The 18,199-nt window shown below is 44.3% G+C and overlaps 3 protein-coding genes across 3 annotated transcripts; 2 read left to right on the forward strand and 1 right to left on the reverse strand.

The window, feature by feature from the left end:
• Positions 1-1,614: 1,614 nt before the first annotated feature.
• On the forward strand, positions 1,615-5,429 carry polr1e (RNA polymerase I subunit E). The gene is made up of 12 exons (XM_068751244.1): positions 1,615-1,688; positions 2,229-2,332; positions 2,470-2,546; positions 2,635-2,720; positions 2,866-2,921; positions 3,032-3,176; positions 3,291-3,401; positions 3,505-3,598; positions 3,696-3,829; positions 3,923-4,004; positions 4,174-4,305; positions 4,555-5,429. Exons 1-12 carry the CDS (start codon positions 1,625-1,627, stop codon positions 4,718-4,720), a joined length of 1,251 nt encoding a protein of 416 aa, XP_068607345.1. The 5' UTR covers positions 1,615-1,624; the 3' UTR covers positions 4,721-5,429.
• Positions 5,430-5,843: 414 nt separating this feature from the next.
• Positions 5,844-10,776, reverse strand: fbxo10 (F-box protein 10). The gene is made up of 10 exons (XM_068751349.1): positions 10,192-10,776; positions 9,242-10,057; positions 8,928-9,077; positions 8,543-8,679; positions 7,681-7,751; positions 7,438-7,590; positions 7,001-7,351; positions 6,605-6,915; positions 6,318-6,505; positions 5,844-6,024 (listed from the first exon to the last, which is right to left on the reverse strand). Exons 1-10 carry the CDS (start codon positions 10,774-10,776, stop codon positions 5,844-5,846), a joined length of 2,943 nt encoding a protein of 980 aa, XP_068607450.1.
• Positions 10,777-16,937: 6,161 nt separating this feature from the next.
• On the forward strand, positions 16,938-18,068 carry cxcl8a (chemokine (C-X-C motif) ligand 8a). The gene is made up of 4 exons (XM_068750552.1): positions 16,938-17,162; positions 17,289-17,421; positions 17,503-17,589; positions 17,704-18,068. The coding sequence occupies exons 1-4, from the start codon at positions 17,099-17,101 to the stop codon at positions 17,714-17,716; spliced, it is 297 nt and encodes a 98-aa protein (XP_068606653.1). The 5' UTR covers positions 16,938-17,098; the 3' UTR covers positions 17,717-18,068.
• Positions 18,069-18,199: the final 131 nt, after the last annotated feature.

Here is an 18,199-nt window from a genome sequence, read left to right on the forward strand (position 1 = left end):
GTATAATGCTATTGGTATTATTGATGATTCTGTGGTCTGAAGAAGGCTTGTAAATTATTATTATTACTAAAAGTTGAAGTATGAGTTCACTAATCACCGATTAAGGAGTAATGTATTCCATTGGGTTTAGTTTCTTGCTACAACATAAAAATGTCAAAATTACTAAATGTATAGCCCTTAGTTGATCGATCTGTTAACTTAATAGACCTACTTATTAGTTAAATTACAGCTATAGAGTAAACAGCGAACTGTAGTTCAACATTAGATAGACATTAAGACAGCTAGCTAGCCTCGACTCGAGTGGCTAACACAAACGCTTTGCTAACGTAACTAGCTAAAATAGCAAAACAAAAGAAAAAAGTAGCATTCGCTGAATGAAAAACAAAGCGTTCTCACGCTGACTGTTGAATTGAGAAAAAATAATATTCGTATTACCTTGATTCTCTTTTCCGACAGTGTTGGCAAATGGGGATAGAAACAGGGCCCTGACCATGGACTGACAAGGCTAAATTTAGCTGGCTACTACTGACCAGTAGCAGCAGTAGCATTCGGTCACCTGGCTACAGCGCTCGTGTACCGGAAGAAGTTGCCTTTTACAACAAATACAGCTGCATCGCCCCCTAGTGGCTATCCGGCTTAACCGCAGCGACTGCTCAAGCTGCCGCAGTGCCGCTGATGTACGCTCACAGTGATTTACTGTCTTTAACTCGTCTGTTCATGACGCAGCTAGATATAACAACCATTAATACTGGTCTCAGATTAATGGGATGCGATTTGTTTTAATCATTTATTATTCCCAGACGGTTCTTCCCAGCCAGACTCACAGGGCGGCGCTGTTATCTCTTCCACTGTCGCTTACCAACCAAACAGCATTCACATTTGGAATAAAGATTTGTTTGACAGCTGTATCAAGTTTGCGTTTTTTGATATGAAAAAAGCCCCTCTAAAATGATTTATAGAATTACTAAGAATGACACTGCAGTAAAATTAAATGTTAATGTAAAATCACAGTTCTTTGTTCCCTATTTAGAGAGCCATGTGGCCCAAAGCAAAAGCCGTCCCCTGGTTCAACAACGCGACTTGTGAAAACAAGTGTCGCAAAACCAAACGCAGGTGGAAGAAGAACGGGCTGCCTTTTCACCCTGTACCTGCTTCCTCTGGAATCTATTTTTCGAAAGCGTCGCATTTAGTTTCACTGCTATGCAGACGACAGCTAAATTTACGTGCCACTCGAGAAAAAAGACGCTTCTTAATTTTCTCAATCTCAACAAAAGCCGAACGGAGGTGATGGTGTTTGGTGTGGTTTTTCTCCGGTTTCCTCCCACCTCCAAAAACATGCAATTTAGTTGAATTGATTACTCAAAATTGTCCGGAGTGTGTGTGTTTTCTTTAAATTAATAATAATATTTAAAAAGATCCTATTAAAAAAATATTGTTTTTATGTTCCACTTAATAATGCTTTTATCTTGCACATGCACAGAACTTTGTGTCAGCTACGTTTGTTTAAAAGTGCTCGATAAATAAAGTTAATAAAGTTGAGTTGTCCGCGTAAAGGGCTGAACCGGAACCGGAAGTATAAAACATACAAGCCTCTCGCGTTCGCAGAAACCTCATAACAACAACAATGGCTGCCTCCTGCTCCTTGGTGTGTTGCGGACAGGAGAAAGATTCCGATAAATCCGTTATTGGTGACTTTTTCATACATTTCTTGTCTTCGATAATGTTTCGAGGAATATGTTAATTGTAATAGCTCATGCAAAAGTCGGTCGTGCCTATTCCCTTTACATTAAAGACCTGTTTGTATGTGACACGTGGGTGCTAGCAACAGGGCTAGCAACAAGTGCTAGCCTGTTTTGAGTCTGAGGTTATTTCCTTTTATGTGATGTGAAACTTTACATTGGTGCGGACAATAACATAACTAAAACCGTAGTTTGAAAAACTGCTGTGTCATGGTAGTTTCTCCGTGCATAGCTATTTTTTTCCGATGAGCCCATATCCTCATTTAGATTGTTGGATTTATCAGTGCAACAAAATACACGGCACTTTAATAACCTTATATTTGGTAACATAGACTTACATAAATGCATCTGTAACCATTCAGCAGAAAATGGATTCGGTGGTACTTTAGTACTCTAAAATAATTCAAAATTTTTGAACAGCAATTCAGTAAATGTATTTATTACCAAGGAGTATTGCCAATACTCAGATTGTCTTTTTTGTTCTTACAGTGCGATTTTCAAATGGCAACATCAAAAATGCAGATAAACTGGATTTCACAATGTTCAAGAACACAGATGAGAATAATCCCAGGAAAAAGAGCCAAAGGATATTGGTAAGAAAGAAGGACTTCTACCTTTCACAGAACTATGTTTCTACTGTACATTACATCTATAAGATAACTTGATCAGGTTGTTTCGCTATTTGCCAAGTCCTCTGGAGACCACATTATTTATGATTTCCTCTGTCTAGGTTGCTGAATCTGACAGGCTGTCCTATGTCGGTTGTAATTTTGGCGCAGGGTCTTTGAAATGCAACAACCTTTGCAAGTAAGCTCGTGTTGCACATGAGTACGCAATGCGACTGCTGCTGTGTAGTTAATATTAATATTAAGCATTATATTTTGTGTCTGTTCAGCTATTATGTAGGAGTATTGAACAAGAAGACAATGAAAATGGAGGTGCACAGTGCTCAGCTCTTCAATATGCAGCCGTCTATACCAGGTAAAAAAAGCATACTATCACTAGTGGTTATTATTTACTACATTGAAATGCCTTTGGTCTACATTCCTCAAGTTAATTATACCTATTTTAACTCAGTAGAGCATCCTCTTTTGCGACATTTCTTTGTGATCTAATGTTTAATTAGGAGAGACAACAGTGACGGCAAAATCCCAGGACACTCCTCTGACCTACCGAGACAAGGTATGGTGTTATGGTTTGCCCCCGATTTAATTAACGTAAGAGAAGCCTGAGTTCAGATGAGAACAATCGTGATGTTAGTGTCTTAATTCCATTCTACAATCACTCCATAGGTTGACTCTTTAATTGAGATGTTTGGCACCAACAAGCAGAAGAGAGCTCTGAGTTCTCGCAGGCTGAATCAGGTGGGCAGTGATGCCCTGCATCAAGCAGTGACTAAGGCTGCCAACACTGTGATCGACCAGAAGGGTCTGGAAGGTGAGTAAGAGTCATACCCTGTCAGGAATGGACACTGAAGTCACCCGAGTGCTGAGTTAACCTTAAATATATTGCTGCTTGATACTTTTTTGTGTTTTTTTTCTCTCTCCTCAGCACTCCAACAGGAGGTTTCCAAAACGGAGTCCCAGGGAGACATGTTTCTTCATCTGCCTCCCATTCATTCAGATGCTGACAGACCAGAGAATGTCTACTTGTTTGACGATCGTATCCTTGGTTTTCTCAGAGTACATGTGTACGCGGACAAAGTAGTTTGGGGTGAAAGCTTCCACTGTCCGTTCAGCTGTCCTCCCTTAATCAGCATCCCCAGTCCTGAGTCCGGTAGAGTTTGAGGCTTTGGAGCAGGCCGGTTCCACGATGGCAGCGCTCTCATCTGAAGATTTACAGAAGATGAGAGATGGAGGGTATGGAGAGAGAAAACCTCGCTCTTTGTTGAAACATATCAAGCGGACTTTTTCCTTCCTTGCATTCTGACATGTTAGACTTTGTTTTGTTTTTTAGATGCCTGTGTGTTGTGAAGGTCCTAGAAGACATGCCTGCTGAAGATGGAGCGATAAGAGACAAAACTTCCCGTTGTGCCTTTTACCTTTCTCTGCTCCTCAAACTGGCACGGCTCAAAAACGTCACCCGGCAGTGTGAGTTCTGTTTGTCTTTTTTCTTTTTGGTCAAAAGTATTCTTGCAAACATCTGCCGAGTGGATTAACTGCTGCTTCTGTTTGCATATGCAGTCGGGCAGGAAGACGGCTGTCCTCGCATCATTCAGAACAAACTGTTGAGAACATTCTCAGTGGAGACTTTCAAAAATGGCAGGTATGATGGTAGCTTTTGAATTATTAGCATCTAGTACAGCACCTGCAGATCACTGAATTCACGTGACACTTTTTAATATGAGCATGTATTTCAGAGTCTGTAACAACTCTGGAAATTAATTAGCCTTTTGATATTAACTGCTTTCAAATACTTTTTTTTTTTTTTAAAGGGTCAGCAACATGGTTTCTTCATCAATGCGGGCAAAATTAGCAGGCTACTCTCTGGCCCTACTGCTGCACATGGGTCACATGATCGCTGACCTTACACTATTGCACCGTGACCTGCATATCACGGAGGCAAGGTAAAAAATAAATGGGTTGGTGTATTAGTGTTTGGCAATTTGTCTTGTGTGTGTTTTTTGTTTTTTACTTGCAATTGTGTAACATAGTGTAACGCAATGTTTTTATTATTTCAGTATGTTAAAGATTCTGCTTTTGATAAATTTGACCAGTTTTATGTACAATAGCACAATTGATTGCGACATTTCTTACTTTCATTGAAATGTATGAGTGTATTGAGTGTTCGGCCCATTTTGTGCATCTTCTTTAAGGATGATTGAAGTTGCCAAGTCAATGGGACTGACTCTCATTCGACCCCCCCGGGGGCTGGCTGCCAAGGAGAAACTGCATGATGAACACCGCCGGGCTTCTCTTGTTCTGCCACTGATCAAATATGATCAGTTCACAGAGCGGCGGAAGCGAAAGAAAATGCACTGAAGATCAAGACAAAGAGAGGAGGGAGGAGGAAGTTCTTTCAAACTGGGAAATTCCACAAATAATTATTTTTCTGATCATTTTTGTCGGCAAATAAATTGAAGAACATTGAGATATACATGACATTGTTCCGTAATGCATCTTATACAATGTATTAAAAAAAAGCTGAGTAATAAATCTCATTCTAGAACACGGAATACGTCTGTCATAATACAAAGGCACGTTTGTTTACAGCATATATTTCACGATGAACATAATTGTCTTTCTACAACTGGCTAATGGAAGAATCCTCTATTCCGCAAATGGGGAAATTCCTTTCATACTTCAACATGTAGGGAAAGAGAGTGCGTTTGTGTCCTCATGTTTGAATGGAATGATTTAAAGACATGAGACATGACTAAGGAAAATAAGATGCACTCCCCAATCAAAGCGTCTCGGTATGAGGTAGCAGCTTAAGCTTGCCTTTGTTTTTTGCATATACAGTACACCTCACACTATGACAGTCTGCTGGCTGCGGTCTGATTTAAACATTAAAACGAGGCACACTGTAATGTAGCCAAGTCAGCTTCACTGAAGCCTCTTTCTCCTGCTAACTGATGAAACATGGTTCTATGTGTATGCATGGAATTTATGAAACAGTAAATTAAAAGGTAAATTACTATATTATTTTAAGAAGTCCCAAGAAGTACATCTTTGAAGCTTGTCATGTACTACATGTGTACCCCCAGAAGTCAATGTACTCGGGCTCGCCAACGCTTTGCTCCATTGCAGATAACATCTCCCCCCCCCCCATGTCTGGGGTGTCCGTAGAAAGGCCAGGGACAAGTCTTTTTTGTTGGAAAACCATGAAACAACGTGTTTTGTATATTTTCAGACCTTTAAAGCATCAGTATGGAAGTCAATGAGATGTTTTATATACTAGCTTCACTTCATTTGTCCACACTTTACAACTATAATTTTACCACTTGAAGATATACAGTTGTGTACTAGAAGGTGGATGGTGTGCCGACCAGCCACTTGCATCTTGAAGTTACTCGACATAAGCGACGGCGCCGCACACATACAACCAGTTAAAGTGCAACCAATTTGATGAGCATTTTGGTTTTCTTCGTGCTTGCCAGCATTTTTACAGGATGGAGCAGAACATGCTGCCACTGTGGCAGCCACTCTCTACGGTGGCGCTGATTCTGGTTGTCATTGAAATTCCGATCCGTGACGGATACTGGGATGAGGAAAGGCCAGAGGAGGAGCCGGCAGGTGGACGAGGTGGAGGGTTTTCCAAACCCCAGAGAGGGGCGGACGTGCAGCTACAAAATGCAAAGAGACGAAAAAAAAAAAGTTGAGAATTTTCCAAAAAACAGCATTTTCATTTCTTTTTTTATTTTAATAGAAGAAACACAAAAACAAAAATTCAGTCTGGGCTACTTTTAAGCGACAAACGAGCATCCAACCATCTTTTACGTTTACGTTGCGTCAGCAAACACTTGTTAACGTCGACATCCAGCAGGGGAAACGTTATCATGCGAGAAGCAGTTGTGGATCAGACAGCGAAGCAATGAAAGATGCAGTATCTGGCACTTTATGTCTGTTGCCTAGTTACCTGTTATTATGCCTTAGAAGACAGTTGTTGCGCAAAACACAGGTTTCATTGCCAGGCTCTGCATGGAGCAGCGTTTTTTTGCTTTCAGGATGGCCTTGGAACAAGAGATTGTCATGCACGACACCTTTTACTAGCCCAAGCACAATAATTCCACAGCTCTGCACCGGTTGGACGCGGTTGCGCAATACCTAGAAATAAAAACATTGAAAAAGTATATTACTAATGTACTAGTTTCACTGAGATAATGAGAAATAGTCTAATTGTGTTCACGCTTCATTCTACTTCACCTTGATGTCGACACTGCCAGAGACCCGGATCCCACATCCACGGTTTCCGATGACGTCATTCTCCACAATGTGCCCCGTGCCACTGAAATCGACACCGTGGCCACTGTTTTTGTAGACGCCGTTACCGCGAAGCTCCACTCGGCAGTCTCTCTCCACCGTTACGCCACCTTGGCCGTTGCGGAGTACGCAGTTTGAAAGCAGCCGGGTCAGCTGACTGCTGTGCAGCACGGCTATGCCGCTTCCATGGTTACGGTTTATGAGGTTGCCGAACGCATTAAGAGGCTCGCTGCTCTTCACATACAGACCGACCGCTGCGGAAAGATGGAAACAACAGTAACGGCAGGAAATGCGTAACTTTGGGGCGCTCGACATAACTCCATCAAGTCTGTTTGTTACCGCCGTTGTAGTTGATGCAGTTGCTTTCCACAAGGGCTACGCTGACGGAGCGGCGGGCGGAGTGGCGCTCATCCTCACTGTCCAGATCGCTCTCCCACGCAAACAGCTCCCCCTCCTCGTTGAAGTTCTCCTGGCCTCCTCGCCTTTCGCCATCTACCCCAATCCTCTCGCCGCTGCCGCCTTCTCCTCCAATCCCTTCCTGCCCCGGCCAGCTACCTTCCCTGGCCTCGATGTTCTCTGGGTCTTTCCTGCAGAAAACTGCCAGCCCATACATGGAGTTGTGGGTGATGTAGTTCCCGAGGAGCTGCGGGAGGCTGGATGACATGACCCACACACCGCAGCCTTTGTTGCCTGAGGAGGAGAGTAGAGACATTGTTGTTGTTGGTAAAGGTGAGATGAGAGACACAAATAAACCTCAACAGCCGGATACAACATACAGAAGACATGGTTCCCCTCAATTAGCCCGCGGCCTCTCTCCCCCACCACGATGCCGTCGGAGTAGCCAAAGCAGATGTAGTTGTTCTTCAAGACAGGGTCGCCCCCTCTGCGGATGTCCACCCCGCCCCACTGGTTCTCTTTGATCACATTCTCTGAAATGAAAATGCTTTCCCATGTAAAAGAAGGGCTCATAGTGACAAACAGCATAGGGGGGGGTCCTGGAAGGAGAGCTCTGCCTATACCTGTTATCATCCCTCTCCCATTCTCATTTATAGCGATCCCTGCTGTCTGGCCTCGGAAGATGTGATTCCCGCTGCAAGACAAAGTGAAGCGAGTGAGAGCGAGTGTGGTAGTCCAGTAGCGAGTTAGCTTGTTTGCTACAAAGAGCATCTTAAAGAGCCCATATTATAGCCTTTTTATACGAGTTAACGCAGTTCCAAGACACTTTGACTTTGGTCAAAAGAGCAAACACATGCTGCAGGACAGCGTCCGTCATTTCTGTCTCAAACAGCTCTGAAAGCGGAAATGAAACTAATTTCATTACGTGCACGCAGCTGCAATGACTGAGCATGCACGTGCACACACATCTTGTGCACGTTCGCTTCCTGTGACGTCACAGGAAGAGAGATTTCTTCCAGAAGCGTTTCTGTACTTGATTACAGAACGACGCAGGATTGACTGGATGGTTTTATTTAGCGGTAATAAATATAGCATTTTTATAAAACAGCTGCTTCTTCTAGTTTCTATGAGCCACCGTACTAAAGTTTGATGATGCTTTTCTGATCAATCCAACAAAAATATTCAATTTAAAGGGTGCATAAAAACCGAGTAATACATGAACAATATAAAGTATTCTATAATAATATGAGAAATAAGACCGCCTGTATAGAATTAGAAGAGCAAACACAAACATCGGCGCTTCCGCGGCGAGTCGAGATCTCTGCTGTAAACAATGTGATGTTTCAAAACACTATTTATTGACGCTTGTTCCAATTTAAGAAAATCCAGCAATGAAAAAAAACCCTGGAACTAAACATCAGTGGGAGAGTGAGATCTGTGTGTGTGTGTGTGTGTGTGTGTGTGTGTGTGTGTGGTTCCACCTACCAGACCACCGGATTACCGCTGAAGAGGATATACACACCGGCTTCCTTGTTGTTGTAGATCTGGTTGCTCCGAACTGCGCCTTTCCCGTTGCCAAGGACAACAATACCCGAACGCAATCCGCTATGGATTTTGTTGCACTGTGGAAAGAAAAAGGAATGGAAAGGATCAAGATCAACATTTTACTGCGGACACCCTTTGTTTTTTCCAATTTTGGACCACATTATAATGGCATTTTTATTACAGGAATTTTGGATCCGGATGGTAAAAGAATCCTAGTCTTGACTGAGGTTTTAGAACACAGTACACACCGTGTACAAGTACCTCACTGTATCAATGCTGATACTTTAACTGGCCGCGAGATGCAGAAACGAACACGGACACTTACCAGAATGATCGGATCCGCCCCCTTTCGGATATCAATCCCCGCCTCGCTATTTGAGTGGATGTTGTTTTCTGCGATGAGCCCTTGAGCAGAAAGGCGCAGGAACACCCCCGAGGCGCGGCACTCGCACACCTCGTTCCTCAGCATCACTATCTGAGCAAGGAGAGAGAGGAAGGGGAGGGGCGGGACACTCGACTTCAGCTTCGTGACTCATGAGCTGAGCCGCTGACACGAGTTAAGAGTTAAGAATACGTGTAATTAAACGCCAATAACACGTGTAACAGTCTATTAAACTACGAGGAATACTCGGTCCTTACTGTGCTGTTCTGGATGCAGCGGACGGCGTAGTTCAGCCCACGGAAAACGTTGCCCTCCAGCCGGGCTTGTCCGTAAGTCGACAAATGCACGCCACCCTTCCCGTCCCTGAAGAGGCATCGTCTGAGGATGCAGCCGAAGGTGGACGCCGCCAACATCTGAGCTTCCGGGTCCCTGTCCAGTTCCTGCTGAAGGCCGAAGGGTTCGGGGGTCACGCACGGGGGGTCTGAAGAGGAGGCCGGCGGCGGGGAGCCATCTTGCCGGGGCCTGAGCAAATGGGACAGGCCGTGATTGTCACAAGAGATTTTGTGGTTGAATCTCAGCGGTTTTTGGGTGTCGGTCGCCCCCCCGATCTGGCTCTCCTCTTCCCCCTCGCTGTCACCCCAGCGCTGCTCGATAACCGTGCCTCGGCACGCCGCGTCCACCCGAGTCCTCCTCCAGTCTGTCGCGCTCGCACGCTCCTTCTCAACGTCGGCGCTGGGGGTTTGCTGCCTCCCAGAGGAGCGGGTCAAATCACCCCCGGGGGGGCCGCCGCCGTCCCCAGACGCGCCGCACGCCGGGAATGTCCTGGCCAGGAGAGCCAAGTGTTTGCAAGCCCAGTTCTTCTCTGCAACCGGCGGACCTTCCACCGTCACGGACGCCGCGTCGCTCCCCGAAAAGTCGCAGCTGTCCAACAAGCTGAGAACGACGCCCAGGAGGTGGACGGCGCCGCCCTGCGAGAAGGCGCAGAAGCGAGCCTGGCAGGTCCCGGGGCCACGGACCTGCAGCTGAGCTCCCTCAAAGTTGCAGTTGTCCAGTTGGACGTGACCCCACGATGTCTGGGCCAGGCGAGGGATGCGAGGCGATCGGGAGCCAGACGCGTTCCGGGAACAAAGAAGAAGAAGAAAAGAATTCATCAAGTCTAACTGTGAAACTCGATCATCAGGAGCGGGAACGGCAAGCCGCTCCTTACCTTGTAGGCCACCGTGGAGAACCAGGGCGGCATGAAGACCAAGTTGCAGAGCCTGGCGGTCGGACACTGCTGCTCCACGCACGCCAGCAGGGCCACTTCCCCCAGCTGCCCGAGCCCGACCAGCTCCACAGGCACCTTCAGCACGACCTCAGCCTGCTCCTCGTACACCCCGGGGTGGAGGAGCACCCGGTCGTAGGGCCCGACCACGCCGAGGGCCCCCCGGAGCGTCTCGTGCTCGCGCCCGGGCCCCACGTGCCAAACTCTGCGGTCTTTCCTGCGCCGAAAGAAAAGAAGGCAGGCCGAGGACTGGACCTCGGGCCCGTTTTGAGTCCAGGTGCGGGTGGCCAGGGCGTGCTGCTTCAGGGCCTCCCTCCAGGACGGGGGCTCCACATGGGGCCGGCGAGGCCAGTTGGGGTGTCGGCACTCGGGGCAGCGTAAGCAAAGCTGCCTCCAGCGGGTGTTGTCCAGAGACAGGACGAGCTCCCTCCAGGCGTGGCACACCTGGCAGCAGCGGCCGAGGTCAGGAAGGGGGAGGTAGGCTAAGATGACCCTCCACAGCTCCACGGGGAGGCTCCCCGCCTCCATGGCACCTGGGAGAGGTCAGCCACACGCACGCGCAGTGAGACCTGGTGCCAGCCGCCATATATCACAATCACACGCAGGTCCGTCCTGCGGCGTTACTGCGCTTTCGTGGTGATCGATCGGCCCGATATCGCCACGTGGGGATTCCGATTAGGCGTTAAAACTTTGCTCCGATGAAGGAACGACACGCCAGTGACGTCACAAGTAACGGGCGCGTTGTTGGTGACATCATGACGACACACGTCATACTGAAAAATAAACAACTTACCTTTTTTTTTTTATCAATTATCCCATTGAATGACGAAACGAGACGTCTAATCGATATACCCGGCAGGGAGCGCTCCTTTGTTAGGAGTCTGGCTGCGATGGCGACTCGGCGGTTCGTTTCTGTTCGGTTCTGTTCGGTTCTGCTGCTGCTCGTTGTTCGACTGAAACTATTAAAGAAAGAAAATAGTTTGTTCTCAGAATAAAGGAAACGCAAATCGAAGTATTCAACTTCAAATAATGGAAGCAGCCTTGTAGTCTTTTGCAGTTTTTATTTTTATTTTTTCTTCTTCAATGAGGCAGGTAGACACGTGACACGGAAGTGAGCGTAAAACATTGACATGTCAAAATAAAAGCAGTGATTGTAGAGATGAGAATAGATCGATAGATAGATAGATGGAAAAGGATAGTTAGATTTTTCTCCAACAAAAAAATACATTTAATCCAAATTTTAATTTTAAAAATAAATAAAATAGCTTGAGTTGGATCAGATTGCTCTTAAGACAAAAAAAACAACCCCTCTATGCACATGGTCTTTGTTACAGATTTTGTTTTTCTAATCATAATAAGCAGCACGGTGCATGTTCTCCCAGTATCTGCGTTGGTTTTCTCCGGGGTTTCTCTGGGTTCCACCCACCACAAAAAACATAAAACATTAGACCCACTAAATTGTCCATAGGTGTAAGTGTGTGTGCGTGTGAATGACTGTCTGTGTGTGGCCCTGCGATGAACCCAGACATGGACAATAAATGATGCATGTGGGAGGGATGGGAGGGATGGGAGGTGTACATTATATTGGATCACTCCACGTTAGGAGGTAGGTATTTTTTAGGGTTAAGGAATTTACAGCACTTAATTTGAAATAAGGCCGATTTGTGTGAACATCATTATGACAACAACACATGTTGTGTGAATGTATGAATGAATAAATGCCTAAGTAGAGGTACACGGTGCTAATGATTACATAAAGGTAGACTTCAGCTCAGCAATGTCGATAATGTCAGCTACCCATGACATCTGAAGGGTCAAAGCAAATTGCATTTGGACAGTTATTGTCCAAATGTCTCCCAAGCAAGTGGGAAGGCATCACTCAGCATCGGCTGTAACGGGTCCCGCATTCAGTCTTGCTCTTCTTCTGAGGCTTTATGCTAGTTGACAGACATCTCTTACACGATGCTGCAAACCATGTGTTGCATGCTCAATTTGTGCGACATATGGTGGACCAAAACACATTTAGACAACACAAGCGGATATATAGTTTGGAGAGTGTAATTGATCAATAGTAGTAAGGCCTGTTGAGATTGGTAAAGGAATGACATAATTAGTGTAACTAAAGCATATAGGTACCAAGGTGGGAATTTGACCGTGAGTGTCATTTCACCACGGTGCCACCAGATGTCAGCACAAGGTGTTGCATTAAGTTCCTGATATGCCGCCTGTGTGGTGGGTCAGACAAGTTGGTGGAATTTACTCCTCCAAAAGTCTTATTATAGGTCCCTGTCCATCTCTGGTGAGGCAAGTGTAATTGCTACCATATGGGGAAATGTAAGGCGGAGCCACATCAGTCACAGGTGGATATAAATAATGTATAGTGGGTCTAGTTAGGGCCAACATTCCAGAGTGATGGGGAGTGTGGGAAGGAAGTGAAGAATCGTGTGCAGGCAGGCTGGAACGGGTGGAGCAAAGTATCCGGTGTGCTCTGTGACAGGAGAGTGTCAGCGAGGATGCAAGGAAAGGTCTACAAGACGGTGGTGAGGCCATGACGGGTAGTTTTGGACAGTTCTTGCTCTGTTGTCGTCTGGCAGGTATTTGCCACTCTCGCCGTTGCTCACTCTGATGAATGAGTAATAATAACCTTCCCGGGGAAAAAGTCCGCTGCGTGACAAAAGACAGATCAGAACACGGCAGCAAAAATGTTCCCTGAAAGATTCCGAGGTTTCACCAGATCCATTAAGACACAGGTGATCATCTGACGTGCGTTTCGTGAATAAGAGATTAACAGCAGAACCAGTTCAGTTCTGGCCCCAGTGCTTAGGATTTCACTATTTTGCTGCTGTGGGAACTGGCAAGCGTCGCCTCCACCTGAGCTGTGTAACAGACAGAAGGCCTTTTCTTCTTCCATGATGAAACAGATTCCCATGGAAACCTGACCTACATCAGAAGGCTATCATTACATGAACATAAAAGATACCGTTGATTGCTCAATGCAAACCACAAACAGATAATTGCAATAAATTACAGAGGGAGTTGCAAGATGGTCACAAAGAGAGCATGGCATCCAAATTATAGCTCTTCTTATATTTAACAGTAATTGACAAATTATATTCACCCTCAGAAATAGTCGAGAAAACCAGGGGTGCCACTCCAGTGACAATAGAGACCTTTATTTTGGAGATGAATTAAGAGACATTTTCTATTAATATTGTTACAGTTACCCGCAACCCAGTTAACTCTTTCAGTGCCCCAGTTTCCCCCCATGTTGCCCGCCTCAGCAAAGAATACGAATGTGGCTTCTTCTCCTTCCTCCCTGTATCCTCACCCCTCTTCCACCATGAGCCTGACCTTCCATTTCTATGTCACAAAATTGAAGAAATGGTACACAATATGTCCTGCTCATTTCATATATGCTTGCTAATTGAGGGTTCGTTTTGTATGTAATGACTCAAGAAATGAATTGAAGACTATTAGTTTTATTGGGAATGACTATTCAGCATCCATAAGTAGAGTTCATTTTGACTGACATGACATAAGCAAATGATAATGTGTAAAAAACAGCAGAGAATTGTATGACAGCAACTGATACATGTCCAAACGCATTTGCAATTTGCTAAAAGGAAGGACAAAGTGCTGCTATGATGTGCACAAATGACTAAATGTTGTGGCGGTTGAACTAATAGTTATGAGAATGTTCATTCTGATCTGAGAATAGCACCAAAGCAACTGAGAAAAACTGTAACAAGTAAATCAAAAAATATATATAGTTGCTATACAATACGTTATTGCAAGCCAGTAGGCATGTCCTCTCATGAAATGTCAGAAGCATGCTTTCACATGCATGTGGACTGTAAACTCCTGCAGGGCCACCCACTGATTGATAAACAAGTTTGTGCGTGTGCGTGTGTGTGTGTGTGTGTGCTCATCCATATCTAAACTCAGTGACTTACTGACAAAACTTCCCATAACCCTCAAAGGCGGCCTGCGTCTGAGTTCCCTCTGGCAGACTGTCAGCTTCTCTTGTTGTTTGTGCTCGATCTTCACAACAGGAAATCGAGCCAAAAGCAACAGTTAAAACGCTGCAATAGAGCACGGCCATTGTAACATGTAGCAGAGCAGGTTTCAGGCACACCAATGAGTGTAACTCACCCGCAAAAAAAAATTAAAATTGAAAAACCACAACCAAAAACTAGACGATGGCAGCTTTGTGATTTATTCCACAAGATGAGTCTTTTTTATTTGGATGTGGTGCTTTCATTGCATGTGACCAAGTTTAGTTTCACAAGAGCAACCTCTCTGTCGACATGCGGTCTCAGTGGGTTGGGCCTTGGGCTGGGGAGCGGAGAAGGCCACCGGTCTCGAGCCCCGGCTCAGACGAGATGCGGAGAGTGCGCTGGTGGCTGGAGAGGGGCCAGTCTACCGCCAGAGCACTGCCGAGGTGCCCTTGAGCGAAGGCACCTCGGCAGTGCCTTTGATCCAATCCAGATGAAATTTTTGATTGGATCAAAGGCACTGCATGAATGACGTTAGGAAATTTAAACATGATAAAATCACAGAAATGTATTGGGGATGCTAAAGGGGTGCTATGATTATCCAAGGGGCAGCTACAGCACAACCAAGCCCCGCACTGGCGCCGCTCACGAGTTCACGGGGGTGAGTTATGATGTGGAGAGGTTGGAATTTTCCAAACCTCTCCACATCATAATTTCAAAGGTCATTGCGGCATATTTCCTTCTGCAATCTCTCAAAGACTCAGGACCCGTTTCCCCTATTTTGTCTATATTTCTGCTGTCATAATATTTACCTTTCTAATAATCTTTTAATGTTTCCATCACAGAGTGAATTTTGGGAAGATTTAATAAATGATTTGCTTTCATAGTCAATGTCGGTCACACAGGTTGTCATTTTCACTCACCCTATTACAGTAGACAGATAACCTTGACAGAGGCATTTCCTGTGAGCTAAATATAATAACACAGTAACTTATGTCCATTTCAGTAGAGTCAAATGTAGATAAAGGCATACAGTATATACATATATACTGTATATACATATATATGTGGTCATGATCATGACCATATATATCATTTGGTTATGACGTCTAAATTATGTCTCACTTCCTGTCATAGTTATTATTTTTTCCTGAGTCATCACGTATTAGGTTTAAGTGGGAAACATTCACACGTTACTTCATACTTCCCTTCTGTCTTGAGAAAGTGGCTGAAGTGACGTGATAACTGCAGGGCGATGTGTTTGAGCTTGTTGGTGTCAGGTGTCTAAACATCTGTCACTTGCTGCTTGTCATTGCCAAATGCACGAGGACGGATGCATCATCTTTGTGTCATAATTTTACGATTAAAAGCAAAATGATTTCACCTCCATTAAAAACTAGTTTACTGAAGAAGATAAAAATATATAGAGCCGTTATTTGAAATATGCAAATCACACAAGTGCAGTTTCAATTGTTCCAAACAAAGTGTTAGTTTTTGTAACTACCAACTGCAATCTCTAAATGATTGAAACCCATGAAGGGTATCCCTTTTAAGAGCCAGTCTCACTAGGAAGGCCATCTCCAGTACAACCCCAACCTTTAAGATGAGACAAAAACATTTTGGGATGCTTGCGTGTCCGTGCATAGTCTGAAAGAGCAACGATCGGAAGCGGAAGTCAAGTCCAAAGTCTGTCAGGACAATCCCAAGAAAATCTCTGTTGGGATTTGAAGAACGTTGAAGTAAAAAAAACACAAAAAAAACAAAGGAATATTCCAGAACTGAAGGTCTTCAGTCAGGAGGATTTAGTTAAGATTCCTTAGGAACGCTACGAGAACCAGGCGTCTGGTTATGCATCAAGTTTGTAGCAGGTCACAGCAATTTAAGCTGTTTCTGTACAATTTGGTTATATATAGGTGACTAATAATATATCTTACAAACAAAAAAAAACAGTCAGGGTTGAATAATTATGCTTCCAATTACACATTTGAAACAAAATGCTTTTGTACTAGGATACAAAATAAAAATGTCTGCAATGTGATTGTTCCAAATGGTCATTTAACAAATAGACAGACATGATTTGGGGCGATGGTGGCGCAAGTGGCTGAGCGGGACGTCCTATGACCCATGCTGGATGGATGTTTTAAAATGATTGAAATGGTGGTTTAGTATAAATGTGGCCACTGACAACGAAGACAAATTAGCATGGTGCTCTCAGCTTATATGCGAGACGCAGAGTAGTTCATGAATGGATCCAACTTCCTGTTGAAGAAGGTGCTATTTTATATGTCAAAATTCAGAGTTACATTCGCCATCCACAGATTCACAGGTTGCATCGAGTTGCCAAATGCATTTTAACGCAATCGATTAATAAGGCGTCACTTTGAGACGGTTAGATCTCCGTTTGAGCAATAGTTAAATGTCTAACTGAGAAAATGTCTTGCTACAGAGCCTTTCACATCAACAGATTTATGACAGTTTTAGTCACTGTGTTTTTCCAAATGATATCTCAGCTTGATCCTGTGACGCCACAAAACAGAAAATCTGGGATGTTCGTCAAACACTTCAGTGTGTAAATTCCCTGAGTTTGCTGGCAGTCCCGGCTTGCGCAACCTGCCTGAGCTACGGAGGTGAGTCATTTCCAGTTGACAGATATAAAAGGGAGAAACTCCAGCACTAGAGTCAATTCACAGAAATCTCAGCTCAAACCAAGAGAAGGGAAATAGGAGCGGGAACACAGCAGAGAAGAGAGAGGACAAAAATCATCTTTACTTTTATTTAGCATTTCAACAGGCACTTCTCTGCACATTCTTTTTCCTTGACAGTTTTGTCGCTGCAGAGTTTCAAACGGCACAACGATGAGCAACAGGATCTTTATCACTTTTATTGCGGTTCTTCTGGCATTCCTTGAAAGTAGCAAAGGTAAATTTTCTTCTCATTCAATCTGATATTGAATTGTTTAGCAATTTAATGAAAGTACTCTTCGGTGTAGTACTGCAAGTTATTGCTGCACTTTGTAACCATAATGTGACTTCTGTCTCCTCACAGCAATGAGCCTGAAAAGCCTAGCGGTGGAGCAGCACTGCCGCTGCATTGAAACTGAGTCCAAACCCATCGGCCGCCACATCGGGAAGGTCGAGATCATTCTTCCCAACTCCCACTGCGAGGAGACCGAGATCATGTACGACATAACGTCCGGTTTTTAAGTAGCCTTGACTTGTTCCGACTGCATTCTTATTTCTTTCTTTCTTTTTTGTTGCAGTGCCACTCTGAAAGCGACAGGTCAAGAAGTTTGCCTGGACCCCGAGGCTACCTGGGTGAAGAGAGTGATTAGGAGAATCACATCCAAGTAAGGACAAATGGAACAGTCTGGCGTAGTGATGTAACCGAGTGTTTACACCAATTATTAACTTTTGAGACACAAATTAAACAAGCTGTTTATTTTGCTTCTTTTCCTCTGCAGCACAAAGCGCTGAACAGATTGGGAGGGGCTTCCTCAGACTCGTCTATTTACTGCACAGACTGATGCAAATGTCAAAGAAACATTTCTTTGACAGGATGACAAAGCCATCACACTCATGCCACTTTAATAGCAGAGGACAGCTTAATGTCTTAATGCACTGATTTTAAATAGGATAAATTAATTTTATAACAGACATGTTATTTATTATTTTTATTATTATTGTGGTAGTTGTACGTTTGTGTGTTGATGTTATTTACATATGTTAAACATATTTATTGTTGTATTTATGACATTATATTGTTAGTTGTTGAGCTCTGCTGACAACCTATTGATTTATTAAAATGAGCATCAAATTGAAAATGTAATGCTTTTGTTTTGTCTTACTTTACAAACTGTGACTGTGTCCAGCAAGGACATATTATAAAGGACAGGTCTACAACAGTGGTCCCCAACCACTGGGCCGCGGCCCAGTACCGGTCCGTGAGGTATTTGTTAC

Source organism: Brachionichthys hirsutus, chromosome 17, assembly GCF_040956055.1.
Source record: "Brachionichthys hirsutus isolate HB-005 chromosome 17, CSIRO-AGI_Bhir_v1, whole genome shotgun sequence".
Lineage (NCBI taxonomy): Eukaryota > Metazoa > Chordata > Actinopteri > Lophiiformes > Brachionichthyidae > Brachionichthys > Brachionichthys hirsutus.